Consider the following 15,858-nt stretch of genomic DNA (forward strand, 5'->3'; position numbering starts at 1 on the left):
GCTGTGTAACTACTGAAATGTAAATGAGAAGCTGTTTTATGAGCTAATTATACAGGAGCACTAGAATTCGGGATGGCAGGTGTTTTACAGTGTCGTGGGAGGGCGCAAAGAGAGTCTTTTGTCTGACATCGCTCCTTTCACGATTACTAGCCTCAAAAATTGCAGTTTTGCCGCAAGCAAGGCAACACTGAATATTGTCTTAATAATGGAAACATTTTATGAGATTTCGGTGACAATTTGAAAGGTTCTCTGAAAAGCAAGTACGAAATGATAGTACAGAACAGAGGGTTTGACTGGTAAGAGCGTAACTGCTGCCCCATGAAGGGTGACCCCTTCCGGGTAACTATGCCTTGTGCAAAATCTAACGTATGTCCCTAACAAATGGAAATAGTTTAACGGACACTTACGTTGCTGAATATTCAAAGAGACCATAGTAAGGGTTAAACATCTCCTTGGACAAGAGAAAAAACCATTCTCTGGCCACACCTCCATAGTCAAGTCCTTTTTCTGACTCAAATTCAATCCAGAGCCTGGCTTTTAGTACATCAGGTCTCTTCACAGACATGATTCTTCTGTAGGACTCCTCAAAAATATTATTTCTGTGTAGTTTCATCTCAAATCTGTTCGGTATATCAGCCTATGTGAAAGAAGATTATATTATACTTGTTAGTCTCAGTAAATAAGTCTTCAGGCAAATGACTGACTGGTGGTAACAACTAAATGACAGATCAGATATCTGATATATAAAGTTTCCCCTTATTTTTGTTTTCCAGTGCTCTCTAAGCCTACAGGTTGATAGCATATGGTGAACTAGGTGAGGTCCAGTATGGTAGTTCAGAGATTTCTATATTTGACAAAACAATGAAAACAACAAGAAAAGTAACAAACCACAAAAAAAAAAAAAAAAAGTGAGAAAATGATTGATACTACTATGGTCTGTTTTAAGGGCTTTTTAGCTTAAAATGGTAACAAATACACAAGATTTGTGCAACCGCTTTACTCACGTATCTGTAAAGGCCAGAACAGTTCCACAACAAGAACACCTACAGTACCCTACACACAGTAGAACCAAGTCGCACAGCTGTTAACAAACAGCCAGGCAATTGTTTTAGAAGTTCTGTCTAAACAGGAGGGAGCACACGCCCATTATGATTTAGCCCAGGGAGCTAAATTCAGAAGAGACAGAAGAGAACCGAGGTGAGAATTTGTAGAAAGACAACTGGATGAACAGATACACAGCCACGTGTAGTTTTCCTGATAAAATCGACTTCAAACAACTGTTTCAGAAGGTTTGCTTTTTCCTGACAACTGAGGTGCTCATTGTGTGCAATCACCAGCCAAACTCGGGGTGAAAATTCGAGCTGCTGTCAATAAACAGGTGAAGACATTGGCAAGTCCCTCTTCGAATTACAGCTGGTGTTGCCAAGGCTGTTTACTGTTAATTACGAGTCAGTATCCCACACAAGCTCGGACTCGGTGCTCTCTCACATTAAAGATGTTACTGGAAATACTTTTTTCCCAGAACAAGAACACTAGAAGCTTGTGCCAGATCCAGCCCAACTGTGGGCTCTGCTCTGCCAACTCATTCCAGCGCTGCCCTTCGCAGCCCACGGCTGAGGATGAAGAAGTATCAATCCTCAAGCCTATTTTCAACCTAAAGCTTGTAAACATACCCACTAGTCTCAGTTGCAGTGGGAGATGGTGAAGGACTACTACTTCCTTGCTGCCTCGTCACTCTGATTTTGCATTCATACAGGAAAACGTGAGTCTTAAAGATTTGTAAATGTTTTTCTTGAGAAATCAATCAAATTCAAACTTTTCTTCATTTTTCTGGTTCCTACATAACTGCTTTAGGAGCAGCGCAATCAAGAAGAATTGGCAGGTGTGTCACAGCAAGATACAGCACCGCTCGGTAGCTGTGCTCGGGACAAGCTGTTGTTTCTCCCAGACACAGCATAATTGATCCCAACACAAAGCAGCACGTTTCTACTCACGGGTTTCTTTAACTTCTTCCGGAAATAGTCATATTTCTGTTTGAACTCCCTGGAATACGGAACTGCCTATCAGAGAGAGAATCATAAACACCGTTTATTCCAGCTATTTAGCAGTTTGCTATTCCAACGTTATTTAAAGACATCCTATCTACGCGTGTATGCCACAGGTTCATCTAATAAAATCCACCGTGCACGAAGTACATAGAGCAGCTAAAATTTTCCCATTTCTCAGTGTGTAATTTGAGCTAAAAGGTATGAAAACTTTCGACCCAGTTCTTCTGTTTATCAGCTACTTACCCTCATTTTTTTTTCTTCTTTTAGGAACAGAAAAGAGCAAAAACAATTTTTAACACAGACAAAAAAATATGGAATGTATTGCTGCTATCCATGTGTCTCATCAGGAAATGAAGAGCATGCCATATGATACTGAATTTTAAAAATGCCTGGTGTTAGCACAGAGTGTGGATTTGCACGGCTGAAAGCACTAAGCATTGTTAGGTGCTACTCAAAAGACACAAACCTCACAGAATTTTGAAAATGAACCTAAGAACACGTGCAGGGGCTCCAGTAAAGCTCTGACATCAACAACAGCCCCTGTTTGCTCTCCAAAAAGCACAGGACACAGCATGTACCTACACAGCGTAGTCAGCTAGGCAGGGGAACATCCATGGCTAGAAATCATCTGTTCAGCCCATGTGAATGAATCTAATCCTTAATAGTTATCAAACTATATCAAAACTAGTATGAAAACATACACATTCAGAATGTCTTTAATCCAGCATCTGAAAGCGTTTCATAAACAAATTAACATTGTTTTGAACAAAGTACAAGTCCCTGGGTAATATTTATCTGAATACTCACTCAGTGCAGCTGCCTGTGAGTTAGACCGCATTTCTAAGTAACAGCAGCATAAGAGAACAATCTTACAAGTTAAAAGAAGTCACAGTTAAGGTTGGTAGGATTACATTAATCAACAGAGTTGGAAATTGGTGTCTGGCCTGTGTAAACATCCCTTAACAAATGCCACGGGTCTCTGAAATATTTATGTGGATTTCCAGATACCTGGAAGGCCTCTGGGGATGATTCCAGGCATGCACAAGTCAAGGTTCAACAAAGGTTCTTGGAGTTTTGAAAGACGTTTCTATTTTATCTGTGCTGCTCCCTCCTGCCAACACGCGGGGCGAGGGGAATGCCACGCCTGCCGTTACTCCGCTCGCCGCCCCCTCGGCGGTCGGTCAGAGCACGGTGGGTGCTCTTCTGTGCTGCTGCTGGTCCCCACCAGACCCCTCTGCCTCCGCCCCGGCCGAGCCACACACCAACGCTCAGGACGGCTGAGCCTCGCAAGGTGCCCAGCGGTGCCGCTCGCTAACGTGCCGGAGCGTGTCGGCCGCCCAGGAGTGCGGGTAAAAGCCACCCCTACCCCGACCCCTGCAACCTGCCTCACTCAGCCTTCAGGTGGAACAGCCCTGAAGAGCTGAATTAGACTAATGAACAGCAATAGGCTGGAAGAGTGCAAAAGATTTTATACTGTTTGTTCCATACTAAGTCATTTATAGTATCAGGAAGTGTGGAGAAAGAAAAAAATCAGAATATGTTACACTTACATTATTTTAGATGTAATTGATTTAAAAATCACATTTTCCCCCCAATTCATCTGTTTGGATGTCAAAAGCAAGCTAAAGATACCACTCTGCTACTTTTGTCCTGGACTTTCATCATCACAATAAGCAGCAAATACAACAGTAACAAGCATGCTGAAATCTTAAGTTTTGTACTTTCAGCCAGGGATCACATCAGTGATGGATCTTTCAGAAACCACATTCATCGTCATCGCTTAGTGTGGAAACCTTCGGGGTACAGGAGGAGGAGAGTGGAACAGATGAGACATGATGGGTTTCTGGGCGTTTCAGCATGTGAAACACCATTCAGACTATTTAGCTTGCAGCTTCCGAACGGACGGGGCTTCACTCACAAGTAACACAATATAAAATACTGAAATCAGCCCAAGAAGTCCGTGTCAGGATTCCCTTGCCGGGAAAGCCTCAGCACCCTCGCACCCGGAGCCGCTGTCTGAGCTGGGAACGGCGAGCACAGCGTTGCAGGGCCAGACGTGCCGGGGGTTCCCAGTTAGCCCAGCGCGGCTGGAAGCGTCCCCAGGGCGCTCGGGCCGTCGCATGCCAGGGCAAGGCGTCGGGCTGGGGCTCGCTGGCGGACTGGCACACGACGGCAGCCCCCTGGCCCCTGCAGACCCACAGAAGCTGTCCCTGACCCCCGTGTCCATCGGGAAGAGGCCAGGCGAGGCAGGGGTGCTGCTCCCTGCCTGTTCGTCGGGCAGAGTTCCGCCTGACCTGGGAACAGGCACGACCTGCTGCTGGGCGACGCCTCGTGCCTACCCCACACATATGTGAGTCACTGCATTTCTTGGAAAAAAACCATAGCAGTACTTACTGGACCAGTAATTGCTGGATTCTGCAGTCTGGGGTCTTCCCACTGGGTAATTTTATTATCTGTAAATAACAAAAGAAATTACACCATTACTCCTCTGTTACCACACTGTGAATTTATGCTGTTTTTTTCTCCCTACAACTGTTTTCCCTACCATTTCCACAACTTAGTATTTCAGGGTTAGAAAAGGCTGCATTCACCCATCTACATCAAAACCCCATCACACTGTTTAGTTGAAAACATTCAAAAATGCAGAACTACAACAGAATCCAGTGTATTTTGTATTTACACTGCTTTTGTTTCAGCGTCTGTAGTAGTAAACATGTTCTGCTTGAACATGGTCTTGGATTCAACTTGTATTAGAAATACACAGACTTCATGCCTGAAAGCTAAAGGAACCCAAAAACCTTGTCAAATGACAGGCTAAGTTTACTTTTTTGAAATTTTGCATAAAGATAGCCAAAATGTAATACTTAAGACAGTCGGTATTTAAATTTGGAGGGAATAACATCTCTTAAAAAACCCGTCCTAGACACTGATTTAATAAAAAGTTTATAGGACCATTGAGGGAGGCAAAATTATACAAGTACGGTATAAGAGATCGTTCAGTTGTGACCAAAGGAGGTTTTAGCTGTAACGTGACAGAATCCCGTTCTTTGCATCTACAGTTTTTAAGAGCACCAGGAGGGTGGTTATACAGGTAAGGTTATACAGGACCACGGTCAAACTTTCCCTGCCTCCACACAACTGCTCCTCACAAGATTCTGAACACAACAGAATCACAACAAAATGATGATGTTGCAACAATAAGACAATGCTCCAAAAACCAAACCAGGGGCCACCTGCAATGGCAAGGTTTAAATCATCCATTTCCTGCACTGAGAGGGCAGCAGTAACACTACGTGTGTGTTACGTACGCTGCTTTGATTTAGGAACTGCGTGTTAAGGTCGTAGTCCAGAATTTAAGTTTTGTAATTGCTCAGTTTGGGAATAAACACACTAAGTTTCAAGAAAATTGTTTTTATGGCTACTGTAGGTAAAAGCACAAAACCAAACCCACTTCTGTTAAAACACAAGTATTTTCCATGTTTCTACAGTTGGAAGAGACCCGTAAGTTTTGAGCATCCCAAGCTAGTTTTAAAATGGACTGGGATTTGGAAGGTGACATTCATTAAATGTTAACTGAAAAAAATTCAAAAGATCACAAACACATTTCAAGAAATTTATCAGTTAATTTAATATTAAAGTACTATTTTATTTCCCTCTAAACATTAAGTCTATTTAGTGCTTATGGAAGTTATGGAGGAAGCCACAGGAGGTCCGCAGACCAGAGCCTGCCATAAAGGCGTGACGCCTAACCTAGCCCTTTTCATCTTGCTTCAACCTCTTCAGTCACATTTCCTTCTAAAAAGTTTACTGGTTTTCTACCAATTTGCTTCTTATACCTACTTGAAACCAAAAGCCACAAATCCTGGTGGCAATTTTCTATGAAATCAAAGAGAATAGAACTGGAAATGACTGCAAGTTTGTCAGTTCTTTCTTATTGCCCTACGTGCTTAAGAGTGTACAATGTTCCTGACAAATTTTTGTCTATTTTTTTTTCGGAGTACTGCAGAGACAGGGACTTCATATGATAAATGCTGTGCCAGGGCTTAAATGCCCCAACTAATAATAAGGGTCTAATGTAAACTGCTCTACCTGGGATTGTAGCTCAAGACTCTGTCTTGTCCAAAGTGGATGTGGATAACAAATTCCTTCCTTTTGCAGCACGTTTTCAAAAACCTACCATCTCTCTCTTGTCTTTGCACAAATACAACACTCTGTCTTTCCTCACAAAGCGGGCTCTAGGCCCTTTGAGGATTCCCTCCTCTCCATTTTCTCTGGTCCCTTCCAAGTGGGAGCTGTATCCCTGGAGCCTGGGACCCCGTGCTAGAGACAGTCACCATGGCCAAGACATCAGCAGTGCTGATCAGATTAGGAGGATTACTGCAGGTCTTAAGACACTCCTGCTGATACATCACAGGATGAGTTGACTCATGTCCAGTTGATAATATTTCTAATGCCCTTTTCAACCAAAATTCTGCTAATTATTCCCATTCTGAGAACTATTTTGCAATTCTTATTAAAGAGCGTCTTACTTCACACTACAGCAGCAACTTGCCGGACTCATTCTGACTTATCCCGTTCCAGTGAGCACCTCTCACCTCTCCGACGCTGCTGTTTCCTGCTGAACTAACGACATTCCCCCTAATTCATTGTTCGAATCACTAATGAATATATTGAAGAATGAGGGATCCAAGACAGACTTTGAGGGGAACCCATTTAATATATTCACCCCTCTGTCACCGACCCACTGCCAACTGTTCTGAATATGGCTGGAAAAACTTTGTGTTTTCCTTCATGATACCTTCCAACAGGTAAATTGTATTTTCCTGTAAGGCTCCTAGGAGATGCAGAAGGACATGCATACTACAATGAATATTTTATTCACAGATGGTAAATAATGTTGACTGAGCTAGCTAAGGACCAGTCATGGAGAACTGGAGACTCTATTTTTGTTAGAAGATTGAGTGCTGCAGAAATTAGAACTGTTTACAGTTAAAATCTAAAAAGATTATATTTTCAGGCTACTATGTTACAAGTAATATCTAAATTCTTTTAACAGTACTTCGCCTTACTAGTTTAATGGCACGCTTAACAGCAGGTAGCATTGCCCCACAAGATGAGGTTTCTGTGCTGGTTGCATTGGACTTTTTTACAGTTTCTCTCAGGGATGAGAAAAACATTTCAAAAATAGGACAACAGTATGGGCTAATTATGCAGAAGGATTACAAAATGTATCTGGGGAACCAGGACATTAATAGTCACTGAATCTGTCAACACTTTCAACATTTATATTGTATTCTAATAAAGAAACTGGCTTCATTTGTTACATCTTAACTAATGGCTTTAGCAGAGAACGGCTGAAAGGGTGGCCAGTTGATCATGGCAATGGGCTACTGAGACTTGTGTATTCAAGGTGAGCAGGGCTGGCCACAGCCACGACTGACTCCAGTGTGTGCTCCCAAGCCAGCCGCGGTCCCGCCGCTGGGCTCAGCCGTCCCTGAGCACCGACGCTGCTGCCGAGGCGGCTCCGGCCAAAGTCCGGCGCACCCAGCGCCGCGGGCAGCCAGGCCCCGAGGGCCGAGCGCGGCGTCGCCCCGCGGAGCTGCAGCACCCCTGGCACCCCTCCGCTCCCCAGCCCACCCGTCGGGGTGGTGGCGGGGCACCAGAGTGAGACCGCGAGGGTGTTTGCTGCAGACTGGCAGCAGCATCAACAAACCCTCTGAACTTCTGTAGAAACTGCTACGTGGAAAGCTAAAACAGCTTGGACCGAAAGAGGGACTAGGAGAGATTTCAGATGCAAATACATTTAGTCTTACAACTATTATAAATTCTTTGGCCAATTCTAATTAACGTACGACTTTAACATTCCATTTGCTTTTAGAGACTAACACGTACTTAAGTAGATTTAGGATACTGAAAATTTAAAACTTTTTAAAGGAGGTTGGGAGGCTCAACAGTTATACAGCTATTTTAAATAAAACAGTTTTATTCTGTGAATCTCCAGTGGCAGCAGTTTAGAATGATTTGCCATATTTAAGTTTCCAGATAGCTGTTGGGAAAAACAATTACGGAAGGTATAAAAATCAGTAACTCTGTACTGAGGTTTGAAAGAGATTAACCTTGTGCTTGATGAGCACGTTATTTCTAATTTTCATTTAAAACTATTTACACAATTTCAAAATTTGTATTATTGGAAAAACATAATACTGTCAAATATGTATAACAGTTTAAGAGTTTAATTCTTTTAAGTTTTGCATAGCAAATGTACCCTCTTCTAACGGTTTGGTGAGTTATCTATTTCTGTGAAGATTATGCCATCAGTAGAAATAGCTCATTATAAAATCCAGCTGAAGTCTTAAAAAAAAAAAAAAAGAAGAAACAGCCCAACCTTTCTGGGCTGCTTTGTTTTCAAACAACAACAAAAACTCACACAGTAGTTCTGAAATGCTGTAATAAGACAAGTCTACAATGAAACATCACTTACACTAGAACTTCACTAACAGAACTGAATAATATTAATGGGCTGGGTGCAGTTTAACATGCTATAAATAGGAAATAAGATCAGAATCAGCACTGCCACAAGACCTTCTTTAAAGGAGAGGAAAGAGTACTTATCAGTGCTAATTTCTCCACTGCCTACGTGTGGAGTTGTGGCTATATTATCTTTTCTCATCTTATTTTCTATTCCTAGTGTATATTTTAATTTATTAAGTGCAGATAAGCCATGGGATCATCAACAACACCGACAACGAATCCAAAATATCAACAAGAACAAAAGAAACCACAAAGAAGAAATGTTAATGCTTCACAAGTCAGAGAGGGACAAAGCTTGATGAACCAATTAAAAGCAAGCTTCCAGTGAATATACAGTACCGTAGGAGGGCACTAAGTCTCTGGTATCAATGTCTCCACATATCAACACCTGGCTTCCTAAATGAAGAGTAAAATTATAAAGCTTTCACTTCAATAGTTATGACCTCCCTTTGTCTATTTGCTGCAGTACCTGAGTGCTTACTTACTATGGTCTATATAAAACGTTCTTCCGTCCAAATGTATTCTTTCCTCCCAACCAGGCTGGAATTGGGAAATAAAAAGAGAGAAAATAAGTGAAATACTACCACTCTCGCAGAGCTTGAAGCAGTACATTATCCACGCCTACTTAAACTGTCTGACAGATTCCAGTGAGGTAGAAAACACAAAATGATCACAGATGCGCTATGTCAAGGCCAAAAATCTAGGAAGAGTCAAAGAACTGGCTATTGATACAGGTAACTGTATCCAATACAGTAAATATTTTTTTAAAGCTTCGACTTGGAAACTTCTTGCATCAGGGTTTATACCCATTTCCTACTACAAGGAAACGATCTCAAGGAATAGACTGTCCATCACTGGTGAGGTTTGAGAGTTTCTGCTTCTCCTTCCGAAAACACATGTGGGTTATTTTCTGTCAATACGTAAGCCAGGATCTCAGTGCAGTGGGAGGAGACTAACCTAGTCCTCAACTCTTCCCTTTCTACCCATGCCCTTTTCTCATCTTCGAAATGGTTGTAGCACAGAAAGGAGAGTAAATGGCACATTGTTAGTATGTGCACTGCTGTCCACTTTAGCACTCACTCCACCTGTATGCTCTCCATGAGCTTCAGACTTCCATAAAATATAGATAAGAAATGATTCTATTTCAGTCTTGTTTGAGAAACTCGTTACATTCTGTAGTCATTCTTACCTCACTCAAAAAATGGATTAACTGAGTTTAAATTTGTTACTAATTATGTATTTCCAGTGATATATGTCAGGCTATCCTGATATCACTGCATGTTTTGCCTCTTGCAATTAACATTAGAAATTGTCAGCTGGCCCTTCAGTTGCTCCCATGCAGTGCCTCCTATCTAAGCAGTGTGTCCTCAGAGATTAATGTGTGCTCAGTGTGTCTGAAGACTTGCAAACAAACAGCTACTTCCACGGCTGTTGTCTTGAAGACAAATGGCATCACTGCTGCGTTACAACCAGGAAACGCGTCGTAAGAAATATGTTCCACTGCACATAGTTGGTGATCTAATCCGTGGTTCAATACGCTGGGCCTGACAAGTGGCCTGCCTTGATTTAAATACGAGGCAAAACTTTGCTAATTGAGCCAAGGACAGTGAGATTTGTTTTGGAGGAGGATGCCTGATCATAGGTGGTGACAGAGACGGCCGCCCCTCACCACAGGTAGCATTTGTCACCACTCCTGCCCAAAACCAGCACTTGTTATTCAAATGGTTTAAAACTAATTTAGTCTGCCCTGCAGGGTGGGCCAGCAGCCCCTTCTGCTGGCACAGCCGTTTGCAGACGGCTTGTCCCTAACACGTGCTGAAGCATCGAGGGTGCTGGTGACAACCAGTGGCTTGTTGTCACTAAGGTTTCCAGTGTTGCAAGTACAATTTCAATGGCAATTTCTCAAAAGTACACATCATTTATATGAGGCAATGAGCTGAATTAACACTACGCCATAAAAATCAGCACCTTAGAAAAAGTGTTAGCTTTCATAGACTCTGCCATGAAGGATGCAGTTTTTTAAAAACAAAGCAAAGCTCAGTATTTGGCATGGCTATAAATCAATATTATACTTTGGTTACAAGTATAATAAATTCTGATGTTAAAATGATAATTTTCTCTGCAGAATATGTTAGTTTAATTAAACATCAAAATTTATTTAGATTTCTGAATGCCAATATATGCTGGTACACTGATAAGAGCTTGCTTTGAACAATCTGCTCCGATTTTTCCTAAAGCAACAGGCAATTATCTAAAAGCACATAGTCAAGAGATAAAACCAAGGTAAGTTTCTTCAAAGCTCAAGCTTCAGATAAGCCAAGAAACGTGAAATCATTTCAGAAATACAATGGGCTGGCTTCGAAGAGCCCTGACTCACAGATCACAATAAAGCTGTGTCCATGTATTTTAACATCTTCCGGACAGTGCTGACAGCAACGTGTGTGCCCACAGAGAATACATGACTGCAGTACCGGCTCAGCCCACAGAAGATAGCACATATATATTAACACACACACGCTATCACTTACAGGAAGAGGGCCCAAATCATTAGGGTTCAAAGATGCTTTTGATCTCAGATGCACTGGAAATTTCAGTCGTGGATCCTCCTGTAACAGAAATACAGAACTGTAAACCCACAGATCAAGTTAGATCTACACACCAAGTCAAACACAGAATTGTCTGGAAATCTTCCCACATTACAGTTATTCTGTTATTCTCATTTTTTGAGAATAAACCAAAACATGTAAAAGTGATAGAACATTTAGTATTTGGATGTGTCACATACTTTAGTAGGATTCATATACCGAAAGGATTTTTAAAATGTTAATAGTTAGGGTGATGTAAGACTCTGCTTCCATTAAGTGTGCTATATCCAAAGACGTGCTGCAAAAAATACAGCCATGTTCTTCGGAAGGCATGCACTCCCGTAAGCAGCATTTAGGTACATATGCACATTTTTGGCTCTTCAAAATGTAAGAGAAATAAGCCATCCTATCACTAAAAGGCTCAAAAAGGATGAAATGAGCTCCTTACATTTTTATTAGTGCACAGGAATTATGACATCAATGTCCAAATGAGGCAAAAAGGAGCAAGTAAAATAGGTCATGGAAGACAAATCTAGACAAAAAATGCTTGAGATTTCCACACACGTAATTCACCCACATGCACCTGGGACCACTGTTAAGAACCAGCATTAAAAATATGTCACGTAACTAGTGGTCACTGGGAATCTGAATGATGCTTAACAAATTAAAGTGCAACTCCTATTTCAAGGGTGATGTGGAATGCTGGGTTGTCTTTGACATTTTTTCCTGGTGTAATCTTAGTTTTTCAATTTATTGACCAAAATTGCAGCATTGTTGAAAAATGGATCCTTATGATGTAAAACAAGTAATCAAATGGATTCCATTAACTGAAGATGATGAACGTACGTTACGTTAATAAAAAAGCAGAGCCAGTCACAGTGAAAGACAGTACAATTACGGACAGTCTCATGTTAAACAGCCACCCCAACCTCCATGGCGCTGTGCGCCTCCGAAACCCAGACGGGGGGAATCTGAAGGACAGCACTTGTGTGCAATGATTTGTCAAGTATAAAAAGGTCAAATACAAAATGCGAAACACCGTGGCATGGTGTATGATGTAGAAACGCACTGAAGTCTAAGGGGCTGTGAACAAACAGGTTTCCCTCCTGCAAGCGCAGCCCCGGCAGTGCTACAGTAACTCCACGGGGTCAGCCACTGGCTGCAGGCAGGAGCCCGCCAGAGTCCTCCTGGGCTGCACGGGAAGTTGGGCTGACAAACCTCCCCTTAAAGACAAGGCCAATCCCACAGTGGAACGGGGGTATATGAGCAGGAAAGCAAAACCAGGAACATGTACAAGATTGGTTATCTAGCACGTCTCTTACCCACGTGGTAGTTTTAGTGTTGTGGTCGATGAAGAAGGGCCTGCCGTTGGGTGCTATCCGCATCTCCCAGCCGGGGGGAAGGAAGCTCTGTGCAACTTTGTGTTGTGGTTTAGGTGAGTTGTACGGTGAGGGCTGCGGAGACTGCGGGTTGGAAAGGGTGTCCTTCACTGCTCTGCGCACCGGGGAGTCCTTGATACCCTGACGGAATGAAAGGGAGTAAGATTTGTCAAGTGTCACTCAATACTGTAACACGAATAAAACTTGGCTTCACAGCAAGTAGCTTTTCATTCCAGATACAATTAATACTAGAATTAAGCGCCAGGACTGATTTCCTAGAACCTATTTAGCCAGATTCTGTTCCTTACAACATACTGAGCTTTTTGCTCTGAAGGACACAGTGTTTTATCACTTCCCTCTGCAATGATAACGTCCACAGTATTTACATTTGATTATATATTTTACTGCAGCTGCCCTGTACATGTCAGTATTTCATTTTACAAAGGAAAAAATAAAAGCACTGCTTCACACTTCATGGTGCGACATCCCTCACTTTACAACAAAAGAGTATCCTAAATGTGAGGCCATGTTATCCACTTTTTGATGATTTTCTCAACTCAACTTCAGACAAAACAGTTAAATATGAACTTAAAACAAGTTCCTAAAAATAAATGGAGGTTTGCAGTTACAGATTTTGGACAATTTTTTTAACAAAATAAATTATCACAGCCTCAAAACTGCTTTGCTGATCAATGACTGTTGGTTAAAAACAGAAGTTACACGAGGTGGGTTTTTTAAAATGTCACTGGGAAACTGCAGGTTTATATACCTAAACAGCTTGAGCAATCTGATCCAGATTTACTCACCTTTGAAAATACAGACTGTCAGAACCAAAGACTTAAAAACAAGACTTAAGTGCTACGTTTAAACCTTGTTTGCATTTGTACTTTTCAGTTACTTTGCAAAAACACGCTCTCATTAGCTGATATGTGATAACAGATTGTTTTCTCCTTGTTTTACTAATTACTAAGATTCAGTAAATCTATGCATGCTCATGTTGACAATTCTCTAATTTAGCCCACAGTTAATTTTTTGAGCATTACATTAGAAAACAAGCCACCAACATGGATATTTACAAAATTATTCTAGCCTTATTTGTGGCTTGTTTTGAGCTGCATTTGGATGAAAAATGCAGTTAAACTGCAATGTTCGAAAATAACATTTAAAATATCTTGCATTAAAAGCTTTCCATATGTCTTGTACACAAAATTGAACATTTTACAATAAAGTAACTAATTAAACAAGAGAAGTAACTTCTAAAAAGTTGAACTATTTTTTTCTTGTGGCTGTATCCTTTTAAGATTTTAATATTATTAAATCTACACCTTTTTTTAAAAAAAAAAATTAGTTCAGAGGGGGGTATGAGAAGTTTGTGCTCTTCAGCACCCTTGTGGTTTCTGAGCATTGACAAACTACCCACCAATCTGATTAGCTGAATATTCTGAAATGAAGAGAACACTGGTTTTGTAGCTGTGGAACAGGTTATCGCCCTTAAAAGCTCGCTCAAATCTCAGATGCTCAGTCAGTGACTTCCACCAGCTCAACTGTTTGAAATGTCAGTAGGGACAGGAATGTCCTTAATGTTTTAGTTTAAGATATTCAGAATCTTTTATTTAAATTACAGTAGATTTGATCTTCAAAATTAACAATGGCAAGGCTAGTTATTAGTTCATTGTTAAAAGGTTTATCTGAATTACGTATGGGTAATTTATATTAAATATCAACTATAATCACCTCACTACAATCTGTCCAACAATCCTACGTTTGTTTAACAACTTGCACAACAGTCTGAATACATTTCAGTATAAAGAACAAACAAGAATGATGCATAAAATGAACTAAATGTTACAATCTTCACTTGATTGTTGGCCAACTTTTGCAGGGGCAAAGGGGACACAAGTAGGAAGAGATAGTGAGAGAGAAGGACAAATAACGTGCTGTACTTTAAGTTTGAAGAAATTTTTAAGAATTTATTCTCCTCAACACAGCCATGTTTAACTGACTGAAGAGTTTTAATCACCCTTTCAGAAGTAAAAGACATTGTCTTTGATTGCATAAGAAGTCACTGAAGTTATTTAGACATGTTGCAGTGAGCATCACTCAACAGTATTCTGAACTAAAGATACTTAAAAGAAATTAAACATCCTTTTGAAAGACAAGGAATACAAAACGCAATCGGTATCTTGGCTTAGAGATTTTCCAAACTCAATTGCATGTATTATTTTCAAAGTTATCAGCATCAAAATACATGTTCCAAATTAAAAAAATACTTCTGATTTTATACACTCACAGCACTTGAAGGGCGTTGCAATAAGGTTCGTGTCAGACATGCACACAGGTTACGTTTTAGCTGACCAAACCAAACCATCATATCGATGACCACGGAAGTTAAGTAATACTATTGGAAAACAGCCATCTATTAGAGCAAAATCAGCAATTGGGAAAAGTGGCTGCTGATAACTAAAAAGGAAATAAAAATTTCTAAGGCACCAAAGAACGGGAAGTCAGAGAGAAGCGATCCTTCTCGGTAGCAGCGCTTCTCACCTCCAGTGGAGCAGATAAAGTGACGGTGGGTGAGCTGAGGCTGCGAGGCCGTCTTATCTGGGGTTCACTTAAATGGTTGCTGCTGTTTGCTGTCGACCCGACCATACCATCTTCTGCAAGCTGTTTCAAAGCAAAACCAAGAGAGCAAATTGTCAGAAACACAGTTCATCTAGAGTTAGGACACTAAAATTATGTAATTATTTATTATTACTATGGAATATTAAATATACTTGCTTAAAGATCAAGCATTTGATTCCATTGGAAGGGCAAATAATGTATGGTACTATTAATAGATCAACACAACTTTCAAATGCAGTCCTAAGAGTGCATCTGCCTCCTTTTATTAGTTGAGATGTACCTCTCTGTAAAATCTTTCCATTGTAGCAATCAACTTAAACTGTACCTTAACATAGTTTAAAGAAGTAACAAAAAAATCCCAATCATTGCCATTTTTTATAATTATCCTGAGCTGTCGTGACAATGCTTAGGATATTTTTTTTTAAATTTCAGAGTTCTGAGGAGCTGCTTCAACTGAAATGATACTCAGTACATGCAACATGTTTGCTACCTAAATGAAGCATTACAACAGACCTTCGTACCTGCATAATGGGCCGTGTCCATGTTGTGGTTCGATTGTTGTGATTGACGTAGTAAGTACGGCCCTTTGCATCCTTCCTTTCTTCCCAGCCCGAAGGTAAGCCTGGTGTAGTATGTACATAGGCCACTGAAGGCTGTTCAAGCAAGAAATTACTGTATTGTTATTTTATAATA

General features: G+C 40.9%; 1 protein-coding gene across 9 annotated transcripts in view; it reads right to left on the reverse strand.

Annotated features, from left to right (window-relative positions):
• The window catches only part of LOC141917864 (E3 ubiquitin-protein ligase NEDD4-like), a 176,091-nt gene that overhangs the window by 17,602 nt on the left and 142,631 nt on the right, over positions 1–15,858 (reverse strand). For all 9 annotated transcript variants that reach the window (XM_074811492.1, XM_074811488.1, XM_074811491.1 and 6 more), the window contains 8 exons: positions 15,687–15,818; positions 15,088–15,207; positions 12,487–12,684; positions 11,108–11,185; positions 9,065–9,119; positions 4,443–4,501; positions 1,995–2,060; positions 408–637 (listed from right to left, as the gene is read on the reverse strand). In XM_074811492.1, the coding sequence (XP_074667593.1) occupies positions 408–637; positions 1,995–2,060; positions 4,443–4,501; positions 9,065–9,119; positions 11,108–11,185; positions 12,487–12,684; positions 15,088–15,207; positions 15,687–15,818 (938 nt within the window). The remainder of the gene's footprint in view (positions 1–407; positions 638–1,994; positions 2,061–4,442; positions 4,502–9,064; positions 9,120–11,107; positions 11,186–12,486; positions 12,685–15,087; positions 15,208–15,686; positions 15,819–15,858) is intronic.

Source organism: Strix aluco, chromosome W (assembly GCF_031877795.1).
Source record: "Strix aluco isolate bStrAlu1 chromosome W, bStrAlu1.hap1, whole genome shotgun sequence".
Taxonomy (NCBI): Eukaryota; Metazoa; Chordata; class Aves; order Strigiformes; family Strigidae; genus Strix; species Strix aluco.